This window comes from Oncorhynchus clarkii, chromosome 3, assembly GCF_045791955.1.
Source record: "Oncorhynchus clarkii lewisi isolate Uvic-CL-2024 chromosome 3, UVic_Ocla_1.0, whole genome shotgun sequence".
In the NCBI taxonomy this organism is placed as follows: domain Eukaryota; kingdom Metazoa; phylum Chordata; class Actinopteri; order Salmoniformes; family Salmonidae; genus Oncorhynchus; species Oncorhynchus clarkii.
Genome location: NC_092149.1, coordinates 52,322,553 through 52,342,572, shown reverse-complemented (window position 1 = coordinate 52,342,572; position 20,020 = coordinate 52,322,553). Strand labels below are relative to the sequence as shown.

The following is a 20,020-nucleotide window of genomic DNA, read 5'->3' as shown; positions in this document are numbered from 1 at the left end:
TTAGGCAGGTTACCTTTGCTTCCTTGGGCACAGGGACTATAGTGGTCTGCTTGAAACATGTAGGTATTACAGACTCGGTCAGGGAGAGGTTGAAAATGTCAGTGAAGACACTTGACAGTTGGTCCGCGCATGCTTGGAGTACACGTCTTGGTAATCCGTGCATGCTTCAGTGTTGCTTGCCTCGAAGCGAGCATAAAAAAGCAAGCCTTGCCACATCCGACGAGCATCTGAGCCGGTGTAGTAGGATTCAATCTAAATCCTGTATTGACGCTTTGCTTGTTTGATGGTTCGTCTGAGGGCAAAGCAGGATTTCTTATAAGATCCGCATTAGTCTCCAGCTACTTGAAAGCGGCAGCTCTAGCCTTTAGGGCTGCTCCCTCTGCTGTTTCCTGAAGTCCACGATCATCTTCTTTGTTTTGTTGACATTGAGTGAGGTTGTTTTCCTGACACCACACTCAGAGTGCTCCTCCCTGTAGGCTGTCTCGTCGTTGTTTGTGATCAAGTCTACTACTGTTGTGTCGTCTGCAAACTTGATGATTGAGTTGGAGGCGTACATGGCCACACAGTCGTGGGTGAACAGGGAGTACAGGAGAGGGCTGAGAGCATACACCCTTGTAGGCCCCAGTGTTGACGGTCAGTGAAGTGGAGATGTTGCTCCCTACCTTTAACACCTGGGGGCGGCCCGTCAAAAAGTCCAGGACCCAGTTGCACAGGGATGGGTTGAGACCCAGGGCCTCCAGCTTGATGATGAGCTTGGAGGGTACTATGGTGTTGAATGCCAAGCTGTAGTCAATGAACAGCATTCAGCACTCTCCATCCCCTTCTCTATTTTCTTATTTTTAAATATGTATTGTTGAGAAGGGCCCGCAAATAAGCATTCCACTGTTAGTCTACACCGGTTGTCGACGAAGTACGTGACAAATACAATTAGATTTCGTTTAATCCTCTCCAGTCTCATAGGAGAATTGCGAAGAGATGCGCTTCCATTTTTTCTGACTATAATTGAGGCGGGAATGCTGATGCTTCCAGATTTCTCCTGTGTCACAGCAGCAACAGCAGCAGGGAGGAAAGAGGAGATAAGACCCGGAGCTGGCGAGCTAGTGGAGAAAATCAGCAATCGATTCTAATTAGAGGCCTTTGTTCACCTCCTGAGGCGGAACCGCGTCTGCCAGCAGTGCAGTTTTAACCTTTCGTCTGTTTTTCACCAGCAGCAGATGTAGAAAGACAAATCCTGCCTTTTAGTCAATTGCCAACTTATTATATTTCTTTAACTTCTCCAGCTCCTAGTAAGAAAAGTCCTGAAGCATCACTTGGAGCATTTTACCAGAATAAAGAATGGAGGAAGCAGCGCTTTGTGATCTCAAGAGGGCAATTTGTCAGCCTGCTTTTCAATGCTTAAGAAGCAATGAAATTGAGCACACACAGCAAGGTCACCCCCCTGAGAAGTGTTTTACTACAACACATACCAGTTGCTGAGGAAAGGCCGTGTCTGTCTGGTCGGTCTGTCTGTCTGTCTGTGTTCGTGTGTGAGGCTGAGCCAGACATAAGCAGGGTCAAAACAAGTGTGCCCTGGTCAGCCAAAGAAAGCAATTGAGCAGACAGATTCTTCATGTGTAATGGACTCTAACAAAGCAAAGTAGGAACATTCCATGGCTGTGTTTTCTAAGAGGCGATGAGTTGGGAAATCATGTGTGCCATGGCTGAGAGGCCCATTCTGCCAGTCTCAGTGGTGCCGTTAGGCATGCCTGGGCACATTACAACTGTTCACCAGGGGCACTCTGCCCAAGGACTGGCAAGGCTGAGAGAGCAGCATCAAAAACACATGAGACCAGGGTTGTATTCACTAGGCACCAAATGGAAGGAAACGGACTGAAAACATGGAAAAGATTTATATGAACTTGTCCAATAAGAAACAAATGTGCCTTCGTAATTTTAAAATAGTGTGCGCTAATGAATAACCCAGACCAGTTCTGCCATTTCCACCATGCGAGTGAAACATCCATGGTGGACAGAAGTGAAATCTTCCACTCACAATCACAGAAGGGAGAAAGCACTTATCCTCTTATCACAGTAAACACATCCAACGTCCCCGAAGAGTAATGCCACTGGACCTGGACATAGGGAAGGATAGAGGGATGGAGGGAAGGGGAAGGGGGTTCTTGGTTTCCTCATTTAATAAACAAAGAGCTTAAGCCCAGCTCCTGATTGTCTAAACCCCCCGAGTCACAGGCTGTATCCCAAATGGCACCATTTTCCCTTTATAGTGCACGACGCTCTGTTTAAAAGTAGGGTACTATAAAGGGAATAGGGTGCCATTTGGGACGCAAACACAGAGTGTGATTAGCGGTTTCAGTCGAGTTGACCTGAGGGAAGAAGCTCTGTGTGAAATGGACAAGAGCTCTCCTGCCAGCTGTTATGTAACCACTGTTGACCACAGTTAGCAGGCTAGCAGCCACGGACACAGTTCAGAGTCACAACCCCATCAGAAGGTTGCGTGTGATCCGATAGCGATCAAGGGGTGTGCATCAGAGTTGGGATTTGTAGTGGGACTGATGGAGTATTAACACCGGCTAATATTTCCTGTGTGTGAAGTGGTGTTGTCAGCGAACCATAGTGGGTAGTCTGCTTCCCGAATGGCACCCCATTCCCAATATGGGGTGCCATTCGGGATATGGGAATTGACTTTTTCCACATTGTTACATTCCAAAATGGATTAAAATCTTTATCAATCCACACACACGACAAAGAAAAAACACGTTTAGACATTTTAGCAAATGTATTAAAAATGTAAAACTGAAATATCACAATTACATAAGTATTCAGACCCTTTACTCAGTACTTTGTTGAAGCACTTTTCGCAGCGATTACAGCCTCAAGTCTTCTTGGGTATAACACTACAAGTTTGGCACACCTGTATTTGGGGAGTTTCTCAAGCTCTGTCAGGTTGGATGGGGTGCGTAGCTCCACAGCTATGTTCAGGTCTCTCCAGAGATGTTCGATTGGGTTCAAGTCCGGGATCTGGCTAGGCCACTCTAGGACATTCAGAGACTTGTCCCGAAGCAACTCCTGCGTTGTCTTGCCTGTGTGCTTAGGGTCGTTGTCCTGTTGGAAGGTGAACCCAGTCTGAGGTCCTGAGCACTCTGGAGCAGGTTTTCATCAAGGATCTCTCTGTACATTGCTCTGTTCATCTTTCCCCTCGATCCTGACTAGTCTCCCAGTCCCTGCCGCTGAAAGACATCCCCACAGTATGATGCTGCCAACGCCATGCTTCACCGTAGGAATGGAGCCAGGTTTTCTTCAGATGTGACACTTGGCATTCTCGAGCCTAGGCCCCACACAGTCTTCTTAATTTACATCAACAGGCAGTAGGAAGCTCTCTCATCCATTTATATGCAGATGAAACCGTCTTATACTCAGCTGGCCCCTCAGATTTTAAGTTAAACGCTCTACAACAAAGCTTTGTTGGTGTCAAACAAGCTTTCTCTTCCCTTAATCTTGTTCTGAACACCTCCAAAACAAAAGGTCATGTGGTTTGGTAAGAAAAATGCCCTTCGCCCCACATATGTGATTACTACCTCTGAGGGTTTAGAGCTTGAGGTAGTCACCTCATACAAGTACTTGGGAGTATGGCTAGACAGGAACACTGTCCTTCTCTCAGCACATATCAAAGCTGCAGGCTAAAGTTAAATCTAGACTTGGTTTCCTCTATTGTAATGGCTCCTCTTTCACCCCAGCTGCCAAACTAACCCGGATTCAGATTACCATCCTACCCATGCTAGATTACGGAGACGTACATTTATAGATGGTCAGGTAAGGGTGCTCTCGAGCGGCAGGATGTTCTTTACCATTCGGCCATCAGATTTGCCTCCAATGCTCTTTAGAAGATGCATCACTGCACTCTATACTCCTCTGTAAACTAGTCATCTCTGTACACCCGTCGCAAGACCCACTGGTTGATGCTTATTTATAAAACCCTCTTAGGCCTCACTCCACTTTATCTGAGATATATACTGCAGCCCTAATCCTCCACATACAATACCTGTTCTGCCAGTCACATTCTGTTAAAGTTCCCCAAAGCACACACATCCCTGGGTCGCTCCTCTTTTCAGTTCGCTGCAGCTAGCGACTGGAACGAGCTGCAAAAAAAACTCTTCATTCAAAAAGACTCAATCATGGACACTCTTACTGACAGTTGTGGCTGCTTTGTGTGATGTATTGTTGTCTCTACCTTCTTGCCTCCGTGCTGTTGTCTGTGCCCAATAATGTTTTGTGCTGCTACCATGTTACGTTACTACCATGTTGTTGTCATGTGGTGTTGCTGCCATGCTGTGTTGTCGTCTTAGGTCTCTCTTTATGTAGTGGTGTCTCTCTTGTCATGATGTGTGCCCCGCCCCCGCAGGAGGCCTTTTGCCTTTCGGTAGGCCGTCATTGTAAATCAAAATTTGTTCCCGACTTGCCTAGTTAAATAAAATTAAAAAATGGTTAAAATAGTTCCATTTTGGTTTTATCAGACCAGAGAATCTGGTTTCCAATGGCCTAAGTACTTTAGGTAACTTTTGGCAAACTCCAAGTGGGGTGTCATGTGCCTTTTACTGAGGAGTGGCTTCCGTTTGGCAACTTCACCATAAAAGGCATGACTGGTAGAGTGCTGCAGAGATGGTTGTCCTTCTGGAAGGTTCTCCCATTTCCACAGAGGAACTCTGAAGCTCTGTCAGGGTGCTCATCGGGTTCTTGGTCACCTCCATGACCAAGGCCCTTCTCCCCCGATTGCTCAGTTTGGCTAGGCAGCCAGCTCTAGGAAGAGTCTTGGTGGTTCCAGACTTCTTCCATTTAAGAATGATGGAGGCCACTGTGTTCATGGGGACCTACAATGCTGGAGACATATTTTGGTACCCTTCCCCAGATCTGTGCCTCGACAGAATCCTGTCTTGGAGCTCTACGGACAATTCCTTCGACCTCATGGCTTGGTTTTTGCTCTGACATGCACTGTCAACTGTGGGACCTTATATTGACAGGTATGCACCTTTCCAAATCATGTCCAATCAATTGAATTTACCACAGGTGGACTCGAATCAAGTTGTAGAAACATGTCAAGGATAATCAACGGAAACAGGATGCACCTGAGCTCAAATTCAAAATCTCATAGCCAAGGGTCTGAATACTTATGTAAGTAAATAAGGTACCCGTTTTTTTTTTTTTAATACATTCCCAAAAAACTGCTTTCGCTTTATCATTATTGGGTATTGTGTGTAGATTGATATGTAAAAAAAAATATATATATTGAATCAATTTTAGAATGAGGCTGTTACGTAACAAAATGTGGAAAAAGTGAAGGGGTCTGAATTCTTTCTGAATGCACTGTAGCTAGTGCACTACTGATGTGATAGCTGGGTTTTAATTCAAGACATGACCGTACTGCTCCTGTAGCCACTACAGAGAGATGAGCCCATTAACGTCTGACCTCTAACCTCACCACACACAACCTCCACATAGAAAGTCTGCTGGAACACACTCCACTCTATTCCGTTTGTTTAGAAGGAAAACGGGAGACTTCGTGACATTTCAAGGGTCAAGTCAATAATCCGACGCGTCGGGCTGTGAGAAGCAGCCAGCCATACGGCTCACATTCTGGTTTCCGGTGAGCTGTCAGAGAGGCACTAGCGACGTAGTCAGGCGCACCGCCGAACGTGCCTTCCGCTCTCTGCCCCCCGTCAACAGGCAGCCGCTATCCTGCATGGAGCCGAGGAGCGAGCATGACTAAGATATGTGTGTACATTAGGATCCAGAGGATGAAATGCGAGCAGACACATTTTGGAGGCCTCCTTGGCTAGTGTTCACCCTCCCCTGGGAGACCCCACAGGAAGCATGCAGGGGCACAGCGTGATCAACGGAGAGCTCGTTAATGGACCGGCCTTCCCCTCAAAGTCATTATTACGGGACGGGAGGGAGAGGGGACGTTAGAATGCATGCTCAGCTCAACTGTCTCCTCGTCTCCTGTGAATGGCACCACACCACTCAGTATTCAGTGAGGGACACTCTACTGGGGCACGGTCTGCATCCCAAATGGCACCTCATTCCCCATGTAGTGCACTACTTTTGACCAGGACCCATAGACCAGGACTAATGGAAGACTAGCGGCTAGGCCGGGCCCCAACAGGACCTAGTTAGAAGAGGGGACTTCCCTACGTCCCTTTGTCCCCCCCCTCCCCCCTCCCTCCATCCAAATCAGACAGTCGTTTCCCCAGCAGCTTCGAATAGGCCCAGTTGTAAACGACTAGGCTACATTACAGCTTGAAGAATTCCTCTCTGGTTGTTGACTTGGTTACACCCTGTGTCTCCAAGGCCAGGCCAGGATGCGGTGATTAAATCATAAACTAGGCTGCTCCGGAGGAGTCTGGATGAAAGCAGACAGCAACTTCCTCCTCTTTTCCTGCTTTTCATTATTGCAGGGGATTATTCTAGCCTTCAGCCATGTACAACACCCCCTAGTAGAGGGCTACGCGGAGTCAGCCAACGTTCCCCATACACATCACGAGTAGGAGTACCCTTCTCTTCGCACTCACACATTTTCCATTTACTAACTTAAAAATGGTAGCCTAAGCTTTCGCTTTGAGAAAAAGGCCCACATTCCCCTGTCCGGGTTCACTGTGTCTAACTAAAAACACAGAGTGAGCGCAGATGAATGCAGAGTTTCATTGCATATAATGACTGTGTTATTGTCTTAAGCCCACAATGCCACGCTCCGGTGCTTATTACATATTCACAGGGATAACATTAGCAATAATGTGGCAGAGAAGGCATTCAAAGACTCGGGCTCTCTCATTATTGCTGAATTCACACAAAAGGGGAATTTGACTGGCTGAGTAACATTCTTTGGCTTCCCACCAGTCTCCAGTTCCACTCCACTCTAGATGGAACCCCTTCAGCTAAACACATTCTTTGCACAATGATAAATATGAGAGAGAAAGAGAGCGTGTAAAGTTAATTTGAAAAACTTGTTGTAAGGAGAGAAAAACCCTCAAGTCTGAGTGAGAGGAGTGTGAAAGAGCGGAGTAAAACGAGTAGGCTGTGATAAGCTGAAGCGGTGGCTGTGATAAGCTGAAGCGGTGGCTGTGATAAGCTGAAGCGGTGGCTGTGATAAGCTGAAGCGGTGGCTGTGATAAGCTGAAGCGGTGGCTGTGATAAGCTGAAGCGGTGGCTGTGATAAGCTGAAGTGGTGGCTGTGATAAGCTGAAGTGGTGGCTGTGATAAGCTGAAGTGGTGGCTGTGATAAGCTGAAGTGGTGGCTGTGATAAGCTGAAGTGGTGGCTGTGATAAGCTGAAGTGGTGGCTGTGATAAGCTGAAATGGTGGCTGTGATAAGCGATTATGAAGGTGTCACACCGATGGCGAGTCAGAGCACTAAAGAGGGAGCAGCAAAGCCGGGCAGTGTCCCAAATAGTCAAAAGTAGTGCCACACTTAAGAAATAGGGTGCCATTTGAGAGGCAACCCCAGTAATAACTAGCACTTCCAGTCTGACGGACCAAAAACCCTCATATGAACACCAAGCTCCTGACTGGTTCATTAGCAGTCAGGAGCAGAGGAGGCACCACTGCAAATGAACAGCGAACGCAACCAAAGAAATCTTGACCAGCCTGTGAAGTAGTACCGGGAGAAGTAAAAAAAAAAGAGGGGGGGGGGGGATTTCTAGCGTATGGACCAGGTAAATAACTACCATCCCAGCAACGACTGTGACATCCATGAGGCACCTAGCTTCCTCCCAACTTCACCGCTCGTCAACTAGTCTCTCCAACTACCTTTAAAAACTCTGTCAGGACGGATCAACTTACTCTCCCCAATCCCAAACAAGAATTACTTTAAAAAGGCATGTCTCACCCCTCTCTTTCTCACTCTCTCTCCCGACTTACTGCCTGCCTGTCCTGACTAACGCCAAGGAGGAGCGGCAGAACAGGGGAAGGAAGTGACATCGACAGGTGCTCTCCAATGGAACCCGCCTTTCTGTTGACTTGGGTAAACAACGGGAGTGTGGAGCGCTGCCATGGACGGAGCGAGAGACGGAGCGAGGGGTGTGAGTCAGAGCGTGTCCTTATACAGATGGCTCATCGCTCGGGTCGCACTACATGGATCTCTCGATTGTGAACGCACTGCACGGGCTGGGCACAACTTAGTCACAATTTCCAGCCTACCGTCAGCTAGGACTTCCTGTCAAAAAGTCAGAGCATTCTTAGCCATTTCTCGCTGTGTCCCCAAAAAGTAAATACAGCCTCTCGTCGCAAAGAAAGTCAAGTGAAAAATGTCAAATGTAAAAACCACAACCTCTTGAGAAGGCATTTTCTACAGTAAATCGGGGGGCAGCCCTTCAGTAGCTTAATGAGATAGTAACAGTGTGGTTGTGTAAGAGTGCAGAGATAAAGTACAGCATGTCCATCTTCTCGAGCCGCGACACAGAGGGTTGTGTACCTGCTCTTTGGCAGGGAATGATACGGGTGTGACAAAAAAAAAAGAAGGTATTTGGGCAGTGAAACAGTACGACAGGGTGCTATGGAGCTTCCAGTACCTGCTCTTTGACGGAGGCCAGGATGTTGTTGGCGGTGCTGTCGGCCTCCATGTTCCGGTCTGGGATTTGGGCTCCCTCTCTGACGGTCAGCAGAAGCCCCTCCTCCGTCGCTGGGCTCTGCTCAGGAGCTGGCATTCCTCCTGCAGACAGACAGACACTTTGGTCACCCAATAAACTCCTCTGATACATACATGTGTTAAGTTAGTGTACACATGACCCAACCAATGGCATCCCCACACCATAGGCACAGTAGACAGAGGCAATAATACACACAAGCTTGTACAGATCCCACGATATATTCCCTCTCTCTCTCCCGCTCAAAAAACAGCAGACTAATACACACCTACCCATGCCAGCTGGAGCAATCCACAGACAGTCAGCGACACTGAGTCAATTCCGTATGGCCCTGAGGCAATAAACAACTTCAGTGACGACTGTATACAGACTCGTAAAAAAACACAAACTCCAAAAACACACAAAATATTTAAGTCCAAAAAGGAAACGTGACTTTCACCCAATTCCAAGAAAACACACAAATCCTACCGCGTACCTCTGGAACAGAGTAAAATGCACGTCAGCAGGCGTACGGAGGAGATACTTTGTTCTTCTTCCCTTGCTCCTGGGCGTCAGGAGTGAACGTGTAAAAGTAGTTATGGCCCGAGGACAGGCCAAGCGCCAGAGGACTGCATGGGGAGGCAGTTTCTGATCCATTTTTACGTGAAGGAGCCTGTTTAAGTACCTGAGCCGTAGCCGGGCTGAGGGCTCTCAGGGCTGCCGCATTGATGTCAGGCTGAGATAAGACAACAGGCTGAGGTATAATGAGGGGGTGCCATTGGGGAAACAGGGATGTCACAAGGACTTTTACTGCTTCTTCAATCCTCCACTGCTGCTGTCATCTGGTCTGAATGCTACAGTCGATCCAGTCCCTCGACAGAACGGGAGCATATTGGAGGTATGGAACCCAAATTACACCCTATTCCCTATATAGTGCAATGCATAGTAAAGTGCCCTATGCTGAAGTGCTCCACGGGCTCTGATCAAAAGTAGTATACTAAATAGGGAATAGGGTGTCATTTCGGATGCTGATAGCGTCTGAGGTAATGGTAGGTCTATTTCTTAATTATTTCTTTGGATTGTGTGCAAATTGTTTTTAGTTTTTTATTGCTCGGTATTACTACACTGTTGGAGCTAGACACACAAGCCTTTCACTGCACCTGCGATAAGATCTGTAAATCCGTGTACGCAACCAATAAAACTTTGATTTGATTGGGAGTCCATCTCAAATCTCCTCGACGCAAAATCGCAGTCTGGATATTGGCTACTGGGGAGAGTCATTAAACCGTGTCCTTATTTACACCGCCAAGAGCTCCAACCCTCCCAGCATAACTCAATAAGACCTCCATGGAACTGTCTCTTTTTATATGCCTTATTCATTATGGCAGTCAGCTGGTGATTGGTGGATTTGTTCTGCTGGCATATTATGCCAACAATGCCATGCATTATTGAGGCGATGGAGTACAGTACAGCACTGGATGTGCATACACACCACAACCCCTGTACAGGAATCATTTAACGCAGGCTGCCAGCCAAGCCAACAGAACGCACACCATTGGGCTGTTTACAGTAGACATAGGCTCTGATGGGAAACTCCTGTCCGGGGAAAACGAGCCAGTCTGGGAGGTCCCCGAGATAGTCGGACAATATCTGAACCCGTGGTGTTCTGGGTATTTCAAGGACGAAGCAGATCGGATCACATGTGCGTTATTGGGTGGCAGACTGTGGATATTATTAGTATTGCAAGCATGCTGGTAGCAGGGTCATAGGCTTTACACCTCACAATACATACATATACTTTGTAATGTAGCAGGGAGGAACAAAAATGGGTTTTCCTAGTTGTTATACAGTGGTACTATTTGGCCTCAAGGAGTCTCTTGCCTTTAGTTCCCATAACATTGAGCAGAGACAGGAATCTAGAGCATCACAGTTCCAAACTGAGTGTGCTCTTCCTTGCCAAGTAAAGATGGTTACAAAAACAAGCGAAAAAACAAAAAAGGTAGTCAGGGCCCACTAAGTTTCTGTTGATACCCTTTATATACACAGTACTCCGAAACGATTCAAAAGAACGCCATTCAGCAGGCAAATCTCAGTCATTGAGAAAAACAAGTCTGCTTTTGTCACAAAGTATGGAATGGCCTCTTCATGGAACCCCCTGGATAGTATGACATAGTATTACCTTTTTTTTTTTTACAGACAACATGTAACATAACTCTTCTACACACAGATATTCAGACTGATACACGCAGGAAGACAGAAATGATGCAACAAGATACGTCATGACACATTTTCTTCTGCAGAAAAATCTAAGTTGGAAAACTGCCCACTAACCAGAGTGAAGAAAACACACACACTCAGAAAACCAATACGCTTCCACAAAACAAATCTACGACCGCCTAAAGAAAAAAAGGAAAATTGTGATTTGTATATTAGCTTACTGAAATCCCCCCATCCTACCTGGGACAGGACTACTTAACCCCTCTCAGCTCAGGGTTCTCCATAACTAAGATCAGTCGCCAGAGTGTGTTAGACATACCACAACTCTGCAGCACACTACCACCACCACCACCTGGATGTTAGAGCAGCGCTGCTGCCCCGGCAAGTTCTTCAGGATCACCTCCGTTGTTTTCCTTCAAAACGAGAGGCGGGGGAAAAAAAGGAAAATATGAACTGGAGGCTTGTGAAAAGCTCCCATGCATCAGGTCTCTGTAGGGTTGTTTGGCATCTGGTAGTTTCAAAGTAAAGCTAGAGGCTGCCTGCCAAGTAACCAAGATGCAAAGGGAGTCAAAGGCAATCAGCGCTGCTTTAAAGACCGTAATTAGGATAATGCCTCCAGGACACTACCAGGACTTCACAGGATCCAGGTTAAGTCACTCAGAACAAAAAGATGGGCCCATGTCATTATGAACCTGGTCCTTTCCTCTGGTTATGCCCAAGACAAACACGGTCAATAAGACAGACAGACAGACTACTAGAACTTTCAGTGGGACTTCAGTGTCAATATTTAGGGAGGATTATTGCACCTTGTGTGAGAGTGAAAACACACCATCACAACATTACATTTGTCTGGAGTAAGAAGCTCTCTCTAGATGACATCCCCCCCCCCCCCATTGCACAAGCAGAAAACACACCATCACAACATTAAATCTGTCTGGAGTAAGGAGCTTTCCCTAGATGACATCCCCCCCATTGCACAAGCAGAAAACACAGGCACACACACACAGAGACAACTAACCCATAGTCAGGTTATCCATTTCTTCTGGCCATAACACTGGGCTAATCTGACCTCTCCCTGCCATCTACTGGGCACAGGATATAAACTAGAGCTGGAAGTACACGCAAGGGTCAAGGAATCAGCAAAACAACGAGCATCTGTAAAACGTTATTAACAAGATACCAACTGGCTGCTCGGCTAAGCAGCCTTGACAAGACAAATCCAAATCCTATTTCCAAATCATTAAAATCCACGGCATCTTCAGCTCTGCCAAGAAACCGCTTCGCATATGACCCCACCCGGACTCCCGCCAACGCCAACCAGGTCACATGGTCTAGTAGTCCAGTCAGTGACCTCATATTCCAGTTACTCTTCCAAGCAATCGAGCAGCAGAATTGTGTCTGTGTACCGCAGCAGGGAACGGTCAATGTGGTGGGAAGGAGTTCAAATGAAAAAAGGTTGAAAAGTAATCTAGCAGATCAGTGGAGAAGATGTAAATGGTCTAGACTAGGGTTTAATATTTTACAAAATGTTCCATACCATGAATTAAAATCCCTTTTGGAAAGTTGGGACCCCTTGAATTTTTCCACAGTTACGATACAGCCTTATTCTAAAATTAAAATGGTTTTTTCCCCCTCAAACTACACACAATAGCCAACACTGATTAAAACAGGTTTTTAGAATTTGGCAAATTTATTCAAACTAAAAAACTGAAATATGTTGTTGACATAAGTATTCAGACCCTTGGCTATGAGACTTGAAATTCAGCTCAGGTGCATCGTGTTTCCCTTGATCATCCTTGGAGACCACCTGTGGTTAATTATGTTGACTGGACATGATTTGGAAAGGCACACCTGTCACCTGTCTATATAAAGGTCCCACAGTTGACAGTGCATGTCAGAGCAAATACCAAGCCATGAGGTCTAATCAATCAATCAATCAAATTTATTTTATATAGCCCTTCGTACATCAGCTGATATCTCAAAGTGCTGTACAGAAACCCAGCCTAAAACCCCAAACAGCAAGCAATGCAGGTGAAGAAGCACGGTGGCTAGGAAAAACTCCCTAGAAAGGCCAAAACCTAGGAAGAAACCTAGAGAGGAACCAGGCTATGTGGGGTGGCCAGTCCTCTTCTGGCTGTGCCGGGTGGAGATTATAACAGAACATGGCCAAGATGTTCAAATGTTCATAAATGATCAGCATGGTCGAATAATAATAAGGCAGAACAGTTGAAACTGGAGCAGCAGCACAGCCAGGTGGACTGGGGACAGCAAGGAGTCATCATGTCAGGTAGTCCTGGGGCATGATCCTAGGGCTCAGGTCCTCCGAGAGAGAGAAAGAGAAAAGGAGAGAATTAGAGAACGCACACTTAGATTCGAATAGGACAGGAGAAGTACTCCAGATATAACAAACTGACCCTAGCCCCCCGACACATAAACTACTGCAGCATAAATACTGGAGGCTGAGACAGTCTAATGAATTGTCAGTAGAGCTCCAAGACAGGATTGTGTTGAGGCACAGATCTGGGAAATGGTACCAAAAAGTGTCTGCAGCATTGAAGGTCAGTGGCCTCCAACATTCTTCAATGGAAGAAGTTTGGAACCACCAAGACTCTTTCTCTAGAGCTAGCCGCCCGTACAAATTGAGCAATCAAAGGAGAACGACCTTGGTCAGGGAGGTGACCAAGAACCCGACGGTTTCACTGACAGAGCTCCTCTGTGGAGATGGGAGAACCTTCCAGAAGGACAACCATCTCTACAGCACTCCACCAATCAGGCCTTAATGGTAGAGTGGCTAGACAGAAGCCACTCCTCAGTAAAAGGCACATGACAACCCTTTTGGAGTTTGCCAAAAGGCAATTGAAGGACTTTCAGACCATGAGGAACGAGATTCTCTGGTCTGATGAAACTAAGATTGAACTCTGCCCTGAATTCCAATTGACATGCCTGGCGAAAACCTGGCACCATCCCTACGGTGAAGCACAATGGTGGCAGCATCATGCTGTGGGAAAGTTTTTCAGTGGCAGCTACTGGGAGACTAGTCAGGATCGAGGGAAAGATGAACAGAGCAATGTACAGAGAGATCCTTGATGAAAACCTGCTCCAGAGCACTCAGGACCTCAGACTGGGGCAAAGATTCACCTTCCAACAGGACAATGACCCTAAGCACACAGCCAAGACAACGCAGGAGTGGCTTCGGGACAAATCTCTGAATGTCCTAGAGTGGCTCAGCTAGAGCCCAGACTTGAACCCGATTGAACCTCTCTGGATAGAACTGAAAATAGCTATGTGGCACTCCCCATCCAACTTGACAGAGCTTAAGAGGATCTGCAGAGAAGAGTGGGAGAAACTCCACAAATACAGGTGTGCCAAGCTTGTAGCATCATATTAAAGAAGACATGGCTGTAATCACTGCCAAAGGTGTTTCAACAAAGTAAAGAGTAAAGGGACTGAATACTTTTAAAAAATGTATTGCACATTTACATATTTTAAAAAAGTCAGACATTTGCAAACATGTTTTTGCTACGTCATTATAGGGTATTGTGTGTAGATTGGGGGGGGGGGGGGGGGTGATTTAATACATTTTAGAAAAAGGCTGTAACGTAACAAAATGTGGTATAATTAAGGGGGCTGAATACTTTCCACATGTACTGTAAATACAGTGCCTTGCAAAAGTATTCACCCCCTTGGCATTTTTCCTATTTTGTGGCACTACAATCTGTAATTGAAATGGATTTATAATCAGATTTCATGTAATGGACATACACAAAATAGTCCAAATTGGTGAAGTAAAAAAATATATAAAAACAATTAAAATGGCAAAGTGGTGCGTGCATATGTATTTACCCCCTTTGCTATGAAGCCCCTAAATAATATCTGGTGCAACTAATTACCTTCAGAAGTCACATAATTAGTTAACTAAAGTCCATCTGTGTGTAATCTAAGTGTCTCATGATCTCTAGATAGATAACACACACACACACACACACACACACACACACACACACACACACACACACACACACACACACACACACACACACACACACACACACACACACACACACACACACACACACACACGTTCTGATAGTGGTGTTGCAGACTCTGGGGACTAAGCAAGGTGCAAGCAAGCAGCATTATGAAGACCAAGGAGCTCTCAAAAACAGGTCAGGGACAAAGTTGTGGAGAAGTACAGATCAGGGTTGGATTATTTAAAAAATATCAGAAACTTTGAACATTCCACGGAGCACCATTAAATCCATTATTTAAAAAAGGGAACGAATATGGCACCATAACAAACCTACCAAGAGAGGGCCGCCCACCAAAACTCATGGACATGGCAAAGAGGGCATTAATCAGAAAGGCATCAAAGAGACCAAAGATAACCCTGAAGGAGCTGCAAAGCACCACAGCGGAGATTGGAGTATCTATCCATAGGACCACTTTAAGCTGTACACTTCACAGAGCTGGGTTTTACGGAAGTGTGGCCAGAAAAAAAGCCATTGCTTAAAAAAAAAATAAAGCAAAACATGTTTGGTGTTCACCAAAAGGCATGTGGGAGACTCCCCAAACATATGGAAGAAGGTACTCTGGTCAGATTAGACTATAATGTATCTGTTTGGCCATCAAGGAAAACTCTATGTCTGGTGCAAACCCAACACCTCTCATCACCCCAGTGAAGCATAGTGGTGGCAACATCATGCTGTGGAGATGTTTTTCCATAGGCAGGGACTGGGAAACTGGTCAGAATTGAGAGAATGATGGATGGCGCTAAATACAGGGAAATCCTTGAGGGAAACCTGTTTCAGACTTTTAGACTGAGACGGAGGTTCACCTTCCAGCAGGACAACGACCCTAAGTATACTGCTAAAGCAACACTCGAGTGGTTTAAGGAGAAACATTTAAATATCTTGGAATGGCCTAGTCAAAGCCCAGAACTCAATCCAATTGAGAATCTGTGGTATGACTTAAAGTTTGCTGTACACCAGCAGAACCCATCCAACTTGGAGCTGGAACAGTTTTGCCTTGAGGGATGGGCAAAAATCCCAGTGGCTAGATGTGCCAAGCTTATAGAGACATACCCCAAGATACTTGCAGCTTTAATTGCTGCAAATGGTGGCTCTACAAAGTATTGACTTTGAGGGAGTGAATAGTTATGCACGTTCAAGTTCCGTTTTTGTCTTATTTCTTGTTTGTTTCACCCCTAAAAAATGTTTGCGTATTCAAAGTGGTAGGCATGTTGTGTAAATCAAATGATACAACCTAGAATTAAAATATATTTTTTTTTTGGGGGGGGGGGGGTGCCAAGGGGGTGAATATTCTCGCAAGCCACTGTAGGCCTGTGTGGATTTGATTAGAACATTCAAGGCTGATGCAACCTGAGCCCGATTAAATACATTTAAATGAGCCCTATCCAATACATAGGCTATATAGGCAACTGCACAACAGAAAATCATAAAAAGTACATAGATGTAGCTATGCTCTCTTGGGTAAAGTTATGAAAAAAAAGAGTGTGAACTGTATTACTGTACTTTATTGGATTATACGGACTGGAATTACGAGCCTCGTTCATAAAACAAGGAGAGAACATGCGATTCTGGTGCAGCACATGCAGCCTAAAGTTACAAGGACAGGCTAGTGAATTTGGTTTACATTTATCATAATATTTCCCCTAATGTTATTAGCTTAACTCCTCTTTCTCTAGTGTTACTTCAGTCCTTCCTCGCTTTCAACAGTTAAATGAAGTAAAATGTCATTGTCCTTGTCTTCATCATTTTAATGACATGCTTGAATAATATAGGACTATAACGCGATGCAGAAGGCTTTCACTTCTTCTCATGAGGATTGAATGGTTATGGGTCTGAATAAGGAACTGCTATAGGCTTCTTTCAAACCACCCGCGAGCTCATTTGGCTGCCGTATTTAACATTCATCAAACAAGAGCTTGGGTCCCTCTTCGAATAGTCTATTGGTATAAGAAATATTTCAACCATTATGTCCAGCAAGCTATTCTAGATTTTCCTGCATGGGAGTAGAAGAGCTAAGGAGTATTTTTTTTTTTTTTTTAGGAGAGGCCATCGGAACACAGGTGTGTGCACGTATTGCGCAAGAGAGAGAAGCTATAAGTTAAAAGCTTATTAGGCATAACCCATCATTAATTAGCTAAATATAAAGGCTAATACTGCATTGAAAGTATTACCTGAAAGAGTTAGGCTAGGACACACACACACACACATCAATATTGAAAAAGATCATCTATTTTGGATGCAATTTGAATGGAATTGATGGAGAGAAAGGCTGCGAGACTGTTCGCTCGGGCACGTATTTAAAGAAATGATGTAGGAGTGTTTTAAATCTCTGCAGCTGCAATAAATAACAACTTCGCAATTAAAAAAAATGTGACCCCCGAAAGCCAGATGGAAATGTGTCAATTAAACGTGCATCCGTTCTTTATATCACATTAGCATAGGCTATGCTGCAGCAAATCACGGTACACTTGCCACAAAATAAAATAAAAAGTTACCATGAGATGAAAGGCCTACATACTGAGATGGGCTGTCGGTCCCCACCTTAAGCGTTGATGATTCATCAATGCAGTGACCAGAACGAAAGCCGTAGAGAATCCAGATTTACATCATTTAACTGTTCCATTTCCCGTCATGCTATTCATATAAATAATTTATTATAATTTACCGCTTTTACAGTTATTTATCCTGTGAAAAGGGAGTGGTTTTGGGCAGTAAATCTCAGTAACCGGGTTCCCGCCCTTCAACCCCGGTCTAGACATCAATGGGTGACTTTCAAATCCTCTGCATGATAGTTTATCTGGCTGCAGAAGCCTCTTTAAAAAAGAGGTGCTTTTGTAGACTTTTTAGCCAGTAGTTCTGAAAATAGCACTCACGAGCCAAAGGTGATCCCCTAAAATATGTGCATATATGTGCACCACATTGCTCGCTCTCGCTCTCTGCTGTGTGTGCATCTTGCTGTCACTCAAATGGTGAAGGGATGAAGCTCATTGTGACTCAAACGGTTAGGGCACTGGCCCACGTGGGGGGAAATGAAAGGAAAATAGCGCAGCAGTTTCCAGAAAAACTGTAAATCTCCTTACAGATTATGCAGGTATGAACTACACGGACACATCTGGCCCAAAGCGGGAGGTTTCAAATTCTTAGTAGTGGCCAAAGTTCCGGAACATGTCTTTAAAAAGGCACAATGGGGCCTCCCGGGTGGCGCAGTGGTTAAGGGCGCTGTACTGCAGCACCAGCTGTGCCACCAGAGACTCTAGGTTCGCGCCCAGGCTCTGTCGTAACCGGCCGCGACCGGGAGGTCCGTGGGGCGACGCACAATTAGCGCCGTCCGGGTTAGGGAGGGTTTGGCCGGTAGGGATATCCTTGTCTCATCGCGCACTAGCGACTACTATGGCGGGCCGGGCGCAGTGCGCGTGAACCAAGGTTGCCAGGTGCACAGTGTTTCCTCCGACACATTGGTGCGGCTGGCTTCCGGGTTGGATGCGCGCTGTGTTAAGAAGCAGTGCGGCTTGGTTGGGTTGTGTATTGGAGGACGCATGACTTTCAACCTCTGTCTCTTCCGAGCCCTTACGGGAGTTGTAGCGATGAGACAAGATAGTAGCTACTAAACAATTGGATACCACGAAATTGGGGAGAAAAAAGGAGTAAACTTTAAAAAAATAAAATAAAAATAAAAAATTTAAAAAAGGAACAATCAATATCAAATAATTTCTGGGTAACAATTACAACTTTACTGAAATAGATTTCCATTAAAAAAAATTACAAACTGCAATTTAGCAATAAACTATTTCTCGAGCAAGACTTTTGCTAGGACTGTTTTAAACTGTTAGTTTTATCAGTACAATATGATATAAAACACAGGAAAATCAAGTTGGACTGCACCTTCAAAAGAAGTCCACAGTAGAGACTAATTACTTCATCACATTTCAGTTTCTCATGACAACTGACCTGTGGCCCCTGCCATGCATGGCATCTTCCCCAGGGAGCAGAGAAAAGAAAATCGAACAGATTGTCAGACAGACACATTCCTTCATCTCCCATTTCCCCATCTACAAAGAGTAGACAACCCTTCTGGTCATGAGACTGAACGTAATGTGGCTTAGGGTAATAATACCCATTATAGCATCAGTCAACACGAGGGAAGAGAAGAACTGTGGAGAAGAAGGCTTCATAAGGCTGATTGACACCCAAATTAACCAAGTCACAAGTGTTGAACAAAAAAAAACGTGGAAGGGAAAACCAGAGCTCAGATATAATTATACATTAGCCTGAACTTCAGAGGCAGGCAGTCTCAGCAGAGTAGCAGTTCAGATGCCGATTGCTCGGTCTTCAAACATAAAGCCTGGGAAATCGAACTTCTCAAATAGAGATGTGAGCGGACTTGAGCTAGCTACCTCACAGAATTTGGAATGAAAGCCTACCACAATGTGGTGCTCCCCTTACTTTGACTACGAAATTAGGTAAGGGATTTTTACTTTTACCACATTTGAGATATACACAATTATTAATTTGATCATTGGACCAGCAACCCTCGTACAAGTCTACCTACGCCACATGGCAAAAACTAAAGCTGATCGCACAATATGCAGAAGGCCTAATAAATGGGTTATACTGGTCCAAGTATAACATTCCATTAAAACTCTTGGCCCCCCAATCATTGGTTCCTCTGGACTTCTTAAGCCGGCATGAGTGCGGAAAACAAAGGGCATAATGAACTCCACTAGAATACTACTGATCGATGCCTTGGCCATGTGCAATAAAGAGCTCGTAGGGAACCAGACTTCCATTACACAGCACAAAGTAGCCATGGCAATGTCCCTAAACACCTACAATGCTTAATTGCCCTGTTCAACTAGCATATTGACTTCGCTAAATAAAAAGTGATATGCGGTCTCTGGCTGCCTTTTCAGACCTCACTAAGTGTGGTCGATACCATATTTCAGCGCTGATAAACAAACCCCCCAAAAAATAACAGACATGAATTGTAATTCTACGGCAGGCCAAAAAAAAAACATCAAGAACGCAACATGGTAAGAACTAAGTAGTAAAAGTCCCAGCCCAAACTATTAGAGACAAAGCAGATATGCTTAGACTGCTGACTATAGTCAAAACTAAACTACAGTAGCTGATGTAATTTGGTTTTAAAGCATGTGTTATACACAAA

At 45.2% G+C, this 20,020-nt stretch overlaps 1 protein-coding gene across 4 annotated transcripts in view; it reads right to left on the bottom strand.

The window, feature by feature from the left end:
• LOC139397297 (plakophilin-4-like) overlaps positions 1-20,020 on the bottom strand; it is a 113,508-nt gene that overhangs the window by 74,849 nt on the left and 18,639 nt on the right. For all 4 annotated transcript variants that reach the window (XM_071144095.1, XM_071144092.1, XM_071144093.1 and 1 more), the window contains exon 2: positions 8,558-8,697. In XM_071144095.1, coding sequence (XP_071000196.1) covers positions 8,558-8,692 — 135 coding nt within the window. In that variant the 5' untranslated portion in view covers positions 8,693-8,697. The remainder of the gene's footprint in view (positions 1-8,557; positions 8,698-20,020) is intronic.